This window comes from Salvelinus alpinus, chromosome 26, assembly GCF_045679555.1.
Source record: "Salvelinus alpinus chromosome 26, SLU_Salpinus.1, whole genome shotgun sequence".
Lineage (NCBI taxonomy): Eukaryota > Metazoa > Chordata > Actinopteri > Salmoniformes > Salmonidae > Salvelinus > Salvelinus alpinus.
In genome coordinates, this window is record NC_092111.1 from 10,555,475 (window position 1) to 10,564,439 (window position 8,965).

Here is an 8,965-nt window from a genome sequence, read left to right on the forward strand (position 1 = left end):
CTATTGTTTCAATTCAACCCAGAGTTCAACTAAAAATAGACAATACAATGGTAGAGCATGGCGCTTGCAACGCCAGGGTTGTGGGTTCAATTCCCACGGGGGAACCAGGGTTTAATTCCAACGGGGGGACCAGGATGAATATGTATGAACTTTCCAATTTGTAAGTCGCTCTGGATAAGAGCGTCTGCTAAATGACTTAAATGTAAATGTTTTAAGCTTTCCAATCTCCCCTTCCTTTCTTTCTCTCTTCCTCTTTCCCCCATATGATTTCTCTCTCTGTCTTCCCCCAAACGTTGTGGGTTTCAATATGTCCAAGTGCACTTGATCGACATTGGACAGACACACTTTAAAAGTGTAAATGTTTCTTAGAAATATAGTGCTGATAAGGTATTCGCTATTTACCCCTTTCAAGAGAACAGGCTCCCTAGGAAAGTTTGTTGCGTGCAATACCCTAAATAACCACCAGGGGTAGCTAACAAACTGAGCTATTTTGCAAGGGAAATCAAGTTGCTTCCACATATCCGGCGAAAAAAAGAGAAAGATGGCTACAGAGGGTTTCCAAACCTGTCGTCTTTGAGTAATTATTGTCTTTCTGGATGAAAAATAGCGATAGTATCACCCCCCCACCAACATACATCGTGATGGAAAAGAATCCCGTCACACGGTGGTCATAGTGGCACGAGCTTGAAAGTATTTCGTTACAATCCGGTGTTCGTAGCAAGCTAGCTAGTTGTGCTGCGTGGGCTTGCGTCACCGGGCAGCTGTCCGTCAAATTCCTTGGTAAGTAGCCACTAGCTATGCTAGCTAGATCCCATAACTAGCTAGACTGCAAGTCACTTTTTTGTTTTTACCAAAGCAAGCTAGCTACACATGGATAGATAGCATGATAATCGTGTGACATTACGATTCTACCGAAGTCTGACAGTTTGCTCGATGTATGTAATTGTGACAAAATAAGTTATTTACCAAAGTAGCTACGATACAACAAAGGAGGACATAATGCATGCAACCTCGCTCAATGTGCATGAAATGTCAAAGAAGGAGGGTGCAATGAGATGTAGCTAGGCTCGCTAACTGCATTGCCTTGGACATTTTACTGTTTTTAGAACAACAAACGTTAGCTAGCGAAACCCAATTCTCCCAACAACAAAAAATCCCTTGTTTTTTTACTGCATAATTATTACCAGATAGCCTGTGTACCCAAAGACTTCAGTCTCATTCATCACTTGTCTTGACAGCTGTCAAACTGGGTTGCTCAGTTGCAAACTGTCAAAGTGATGTAATGCAATCAACTGCAATCAAACCTTTACACAGCACATCTCTCATCAGACTATGTAGGCCTAATTACCTAAAACGAAATATAAGGTGTGTAACATTCATCTTAAACATGTTTAATGCGTTTCCATAGGGAGGGGTCTATAAAACACAAAATGGCGACTCCAGTCAACATCCAAAACCCCAGTAAGACGTGGGAGCTGAGCTTGTATGAACTGCACAGGAGCCCACAGGTAATGACAATCACGTTCCACATAGGAATAATTACAAATGCATCCAGGTGAAGTGATTTAATTGTATTGTATTCCCAGAAACAAGTGCTTTTTATAATTTCTCATAACAAAAATCTGTGTGAGGAACTGTGGCCATGGTCAATCAGTTTAATGCTGACCCACAAAGAACATGGATGGGCCATCATAGACTTGTCTGTGCCTGTATTGTCTGACACATTCTCCTCCCTGCCTGTAGGAGGCGATCATGGACGGCACAGAGATAGCGGTGTCCCCCCGGAGCCTCCACAGTGAGCTGATGTGCCCCATCTGTCTGGACATGTTGAAGAACACAATGACCACCAAGGAGTGCCTGCACCGCTTCTGCTCTGACTGCATTGTCACTGCACTCCGATCAGGGTGAGGTCACACACAGCTGTGTGACTATTTGAGGATGACTATATTCTCGCTACTCCGGACTGTGCTCTCGTATAAATCTGAAGAGAACCTCCATACTAAAGATTATTACATTTCTGTGAAGATACTATGTAAAAGCTTATCTTTAACTCACTCTCTGTCCTCTCCTCCTCAGGAACAAGGAATGCCCCACGTGCCGAAAGAAGCTTGTGTCTAGACGCTCGCTCCGCCGCGACTCCAACTTTGACGCCCTCATCTCCAAGATCTACCCCAGCCGTGACGAGTACGAGGCCCACCAGGACCGGGTGCTGGAGAGACTCAACCGGCTGCACAACAAGCAGGCCCTCAGCTCCAGCATTGAGGAGGGGCTGCGCATGCAGGCTCTGCACAGGTAGGAGATGAGGGAGGATGGGGGAAGGGTTTATAGGTTTCTCAGAAATCCCAGTTGAAAGATTCTTTGAATTAGGAGAGAGTTGTCAGACTTAGTATGTAGACAAACAAACAACACTGACTGCACAAGTCAGGGAAAGTTCCTACTTTATTGAGGATTGGAAGTTTAAAATAGACTCTCGCGCTCTGCTCACCCTTGACGCCCCAGAGCCCAGCGAGTGCGCAAACCGGCGCAGGAGAGCGACAACACCACCTTCAGCGGCGGCGAGGACAACGGGGATGCGCGGTCACACCTCTCCCACGACTCTGCGCCCTCCCACCCGCCAATCCCCCCGAGCCACACACCCTCTGAGGCCGGGCCCAGCCGGAACCCTAAGCGGCCCAGGGTGTCAGATGAGTCAGGCCCGGAGGTGGATGGGGGCAGCCCCACGGCCCCGCTCCGGCACCACAAAGAGGGCCCTGGCTCAGAGATAGAGCTGGTGTTCCGCCCGCACCCCCTGCTGGTCAACACACAGGACTACAGCCAGACCAGGTGAGGGCTGTGTGGGGGAAGCTGTGAGGTGGTCTGTTATGACTTCTCAAATGATGGTAATTTCAATTCAAAATGTATTCCTGAAGGGTCTTTTTTAATAGTTTTGTTTTTGTCACTCCTCATTCCTGTCTCAGATATGTGAAGACCACAGCCAATGCCACGGTGGACCACCTGTCTAAGTACCTGGCTCTGCGTATTGCTCTGGAGGAGAGGCAAAGAGACAGCCAATCAGATGCAGCGATGGAGAAGGGGAAAGAGGGAGTGGAGGCGGGGGCTAAAGGAGAGAAATCAGCAGGAGGAGGGGCCAGCCTGAAGAACGTCAGTGAGAAGCAATACACCATCTACATCACCACATCAGGGGGCCAGTTCTCTGTGAGTACACAAGCTTATCCGTTCTCTTTTTTTCAGGGTGGGAGCTGTTATCAGTGACTTATCCTTTCTCATACCTCTGTCACACGTCTAATTTTTTAAAAATCTCCCTCCATTCAACATTGCTTTATTTTTCTTCCTACTATTCCTTTTGACTTGTTCTCCCTCACGTTTCTCTGTACCTCTTTCTCAGACTCTGAACGGCTCCCTGACTTTAGAGCTGGTGAATGAGAAGTACTGGAAGGTCAGAAAGCCTCTGGAGCTTTACTATGCCCCCACCAAGGACCAACCGCTTCAACCATCACAGCCACCGCAGCAGAAGTCCCCACAGCCCAAAGAAGGGTGAGGAGGACAGGAGCCCTGCCTCTTCAGCCGTTATCACTTGCTGTCTCTGACAGATTTCTGTGTGTTGTGTGTAGCTGCTTCTAAGGTAGTCATTGGGAACATTCCATAGATTGAAGGTCTTCAACTTTGTCCTCAGAATCTGAAGTTTTAATGTTTTTATCCTCAGTAGCTTCAAATCAAACCTGAGTATGAAGTTTTTGCAATTCCTACAAATCACATCTGTTAATTCCTTTTTTCCTTAATCAAATGGTTGACTTAAAATGCTGTCTGGACCGGTGCGCACACTGACAGACAACACCTACGTAGTCCAGCCTTCCTTCAGACCACCAAGTATTGCTTGACATTGCATCAGGACTGCCAGATTATGTTGATACATAATTTCAGATCAGCGTGAGGATTTTACACTACCTACTCATTCAAGGGTTTTTCTTTATTTTGACTATTTTCTACATTGTAGAATAAGTAAAGACATCAAAACTATGAAATGACATATATGGAATCATATAGTAACCACAAAAGTGATACACAAATCAAAATACAGTATTTTATATGAGATTCTTCAAATAGCCACCCTTTGCCTTGATTACAGTTTTGCACTCGTGGCATTCTCTCAAACAGCTTCACCTGGAATGTTTTTCCAACATATGCTGAGCACTTCTTAGCTGCTTTTCCTTCACTCTGTGGTCTGACTCATCCCAAAACATCTCAATTTGGTTGAGGTCAGGGGATTGTGGAGGCCAGGTCATCTGATGCAGCACTCCATCACTCTCCTTCTTGGTAAAATAGCCCTTACACAGCCTGGAGGTGTGTCGGGTCATTGTGCTGTTGAAAAGCAAATGATAGTCCCAGTAAGCGCAAACCAGATGGGATGGCGTATCACTGCAGAATGCTGTGGTAGCCATGCTGGTTAAGTATGCCTTGAATTCTAAATAAATCACAGACAGTGTCATCAGCAAAGCACCCCCACAACATCACACCTCCTCCTCCATGCTTCACGGTGGGAACCACACATGCGGAGATCATCGGTTCACCTACTCTGCATCTCAGACACGGCGGTTGGAAACAAAAATCTCCAATTTAGACTCCAGACCAAAGGACAAAATTCCATTGCTTATGTTTCTTGGCCCAAGCAAGACTGTTATTATTGGTGGCCTTTTAATAGTGGTTTATTTCAGCAAATCGACCATGAAGGCCTGATTCACACAGTCTCCTCTGAACAGTTGATGTTGAGATCGGTCTGTTACTTGAACTCTGTGAAGCATTTATTTGTGCTGCAATTTCTGAGGCTGGTAACTAATGAATATATCCTCTGCAGCAGAGGTAACTCTGGGTCATCTATTCCTGTGGCGGTCCTCATGAGAGCCAGTTTCATCATAGCGCTTGATGGTTGTTGCGACTGCACTTGAAGAAACTTTCAAAGTTCTTTAAATGTTCAATATTGACAAACCTTCATGTCTTAAAGTAATGATGGACTGTCGTTTCTCTCTGCTTATTTGAGCTGTTCTTGCCATAAAATGGAATTGGTACTTTACCAAATAGGGCTATCTTCTGTATACCACCCTTACCTTGACACAACACAACTAATTGGGTCAAACGCATTAAGAAGGAAAATGTACTTTTAAGAAGGTACACCTGTTAATTGAAATGCATTCCAGGTGACTACCTCAGCAAGCTGGTTGAGAGAATGCCAAGAGTGTGCAAAGCTGTCATCAAAGCAAACGGGGGTTGTTTGAAGAATCTCAAATACAAACTATATTTTGATTTGTTAAACGCTTTTTTGTTTCCTCCATGTTTTGATGTCTTTACTAGTATTCTACAATATAGTAAAAATAAACTAAAACCCTTGAATGAGTAAGTGTTCTAAAACTTTTGACCGGTAGTGTACATTGGAAAATGTTGTAGAGATTAACCCCCTTTTCCCTTTGAGACAGACTTGGGATGACCAGAGGTCATATAGGATGGTTGAATTGAATATTATGCAAGAATATACTGCTATATAGCAGTAGATTGGGACTTTTCTATACTGAATTCAGCTTGCTTTGAAATTAGTTGATTGTAACTATTTATGTCATATTTAATTTCTTTAAGACATCACTGATGCACTATGCCGCTTATGGAGGATATCAAGTAGCAACGGTTGGTGGAATTGAGCTGGTTAATGTGATTTATCCTAAGCTTGGACCCATAGGGCCCACAGGGCTTTTTCCTAATGCTTCATACCTTTCACTTCCTTTATTAAGTCTTACCTGATGCACTTTATACACCGAGTATACTAAACATTAGGAACACCCCCCATAGGGATGCTGGCCCATGTTGACTCCCAATGTTTCCGACAGTTGCCAAGTTGGCTGGATGTCCTTTGGGTGGTGGACCATTCTTGACACACACGGGAAACTGTTGAGCGTTAGTTCTTGACCCAAACTGGTGCGCCTGGCACCTACTACCATACCCCGTTCAAAGGTACTTGAATCTTTTGTCTTACCCAAACAATCCGCATCTCAAGGCTTAAAAATCCTTCTTTAACCTCCTCCCTGTCATCTACACTGAAGGGGATTTAACAAGTAACATCAATAAGGGATCATAACTTTCACCTGGATAGTCTGTCATGGAGAGAGGTGTTCATGTTTTGTATACTCAGTGTATGTTCTGCTGGCATATAATGGGTTTTCTTACCTCAGTTTTTCTATGATCTTTGTACAATAAGGCAATATATCCCACTTTGAACTGTTACTCAGCTTGTTTGTATTGCAATTCCTCTTGATCCATTCAGCACAATAAAAAAAGGCAAGGATTGCGTTGGTATGAAACTGGTGCTGTGGTGTTATGACACATTTTACATACAGCTCATTCGGAAAGTATTTAGACCACTTGACTTTTTCCACATTTTTGTTGTTACAGCCTTATTCAAAAATTGATAGAGAACTTATCCTCATCAATTTACACAAAATACCCCATAATGACAAAGTGAAAAGTTTTTTTTGCTCGTTTCTACAAAATAAAAACATACCTTATTTACAAAAGTATTCAGACCTTTGCTATGAAACTCAATTGAGCTCAGGTGCATCCTGTGTCCATTGATCCTTGGTAAATTCAATTGATTGGACATGATTTGGAAAGGCACACACCTGTCTATATAAGGTCCTACAGTTGACCGTGCATGACAGCAAAAACCAAGCCATGAGGTCAAAGGAATTGTCTGTGGAGCCCAGGGACAGGATTGTGTCGAGGCACAGATCTGGGGAAGGGTACCAAAACATGTCTGCAGCATGGATTCTTCCCAAGAACACAGTGGCCTCCATCCTTCTTAAATTGAAGAAGTGTGGAACCACCAAGACTCTTCCTGGAGCTGGCCAAACTGAGTAATTGGGGTAGAAGGGCCTTGGTGAACCCCATGGTCACTCTGACAGAGCTCCAGATTTCCTATGGAAATGGGAGAACCTTCCAGAAGGACAACCATCTCTGCAGCACTCCACCAATCAGGACTTTATGGTAAAGTGGCCAGACGGAAGAAATTCCTCAGTATAAGGCACATGACAGCCCGCTTGGAGTTTGCCAAAAGGCACCTAAAGGACTCTGACCACGAGAAACAAGATTCTCTGGTCTGAATGCCAAGCGTCACGTCTGGAGGAAACCTGGCACCATGCTTATGGTGAACCGTGGTGGCAGCATCATGCAGTGAGGATGTATTTCAGCGGCAGGGACTGGAAGACTAGTCAGGATCGAGGGGAAAGATGAACGGGGCAAAGTACAGCGAGATCCTTGAAAATCTGCTGCAGAGTACTCAGAACCTCAAAATGGGGTGAAGGTTCACCTTCCAACAGGATAACGACACTAAGCACATAGCCAAGACAACGCAGGAGTGGCTTCGGGACAAGTCTCAATGTCCTTGAGTGGCCCAGCCAGAACCTGCACTTGAACCCGATCTAACATCTCTGAAGACCTGAAAATAGCTGTGCAGCGACGCTCCCCATCCAACCTGACAGAGATTGAGAGGATCTGCAGAAAAGAATGGGAGAAACTCCCCAAATACAGAAGTGCCAAGCTTGTAGCATTATACTCAAGAAGACTTGAGGCTGTTATCGCTGCCAAAGGTGCTTCAACAAAGTACTGAGTAAAGGATCTGAAGAATTATCTAAATGTGATATTTCAAATCAAATTATATTTGTCACATGCGCCGAATACAACAAAATAATTCAGTAAAAAATAGATAAAATAAGTAACAAATAATTAAAGTGCCGCAGTAAAATAACAATAGCGAGACAATATACAGGGGTTACCGGTACCGATTAGTCGAGGTAATATGTACATGTAGGTAGAGTTAAAGTGACTATGCATTGATAATAAACAGAGTAGCAGCTGTGTAAAAGGAGGGGGGCAATGCAAATAGTCTGGGTAGCCATTTGATTAGATGTTCAGGAGTCTTATGGCTTGGGGGTAGAAGCTGTTATGTCTTTTAGACCTAGACTTGTCGCTCCGGTACCGCTTGCCATGCAGTAGCAGAGAGAACAGTCTATGGCTAGGGTGGCTGGAGTCTTTGACAATTTTTAGAGCCTTCCTCTGACACCACCTGGTATAGAGGTCCTGGGTGGCAAGCTTGGCCCCAGTTATGTACTGGGCCATACGCACTACCCTCTGTAGTGCCTTACGGTCGGAGGCCGAGCAGTTGCCATACCAGGCAGTGATGCAACCAGTCACGATGCTCTCGATTGTGCAGCTGTGTAACTTTTTGAGGATCCATGCCAAATCGTTTGTTTTCTGAGGGGAAATAGGCTTTGTCGTGCTCTCTTCACGACTGTCTTGGTGTGTTTGGACCATGATAGTTTGTTTGTGATGTGGACACCAAGAAACCTGAAGCTCTCAACCTGTTCCACTACAGCCCCCTCGATGAGAATGGGTGCATGCTTGGTCCTCCTTTTTCTGTAGTCCACAATCATCTTTGTTTTAATCACATTGAGGGAGAGGTTGTTGTACTGGCACCACACAGGCAAGTCTGACCTCCCTATAGGCTGTCTTAGTTGTCAGTGATCAGGCCTACCACTGTTGTCATCAGCAAACTTAATGGTGTTGGAGTTGTGCCTGGCCATGCAATCATGAGTGAACAGGGAGTACAGGAGACTGAGCACACATCCGAGGGGCCCCCGTGTTGAGGATCAGCGTGACGGATGCGTTGATACCTACCCTTACCACCTGGGGGGGCTGCCTGTCCGGGAGTCCAGTTGCAGAGGGAGGTGTTTAGTCCCAGGGTCCTTAGCTTAGTGATCTTTGTGGGCACTATGGTGTTGAACACTGCACTGTAGTCAATGTTTGAGCATTCTCAAACCTGTTTTTGCTTAATCATTATGGGGTATTGTGTGTATAGGGGGGGGGAAACTATTTAATCCATTTTAGTATAAGGCTGTAATGTAACAAAATGCAGAAAAAGTCAAGG

General features: G+C 44.8%; 1 protein-coding gene across 1 annotated transcript; it reads left to right on the top strand.

Annotated features, from left to right (window-relative positions):
- The first annotated feature begins 526 nt into the window (after nt 1-526).
- Nucleotides 527-6,344, top strand: LOC139554662 (E3 ubiquitin-protein ligase RING2-A-like). The gene is made up of 7 exons (XM_071367672.1): nt 527-780; nt 1,409-1,508; nt 1,744-1,904; nt 2,077-2,292; nt 2,500-2,823; nt 2,958-3,195; nt 3,386-6,344. Exons 2-7 carry the CDS (start codon nt 1,431-1,433, stop codon nt 3,536-3,538), a joined length of 1,170 nt encoding a protein of 389 aa, XP_071223773.1. The 5' UTR covers nt 527-780; nt 1,409-1,430; the 3' UTR covers nt 3,539-6,344.
- Nucleotides 6,345-8,965: the final 2,621 nt, after the last annotated feature.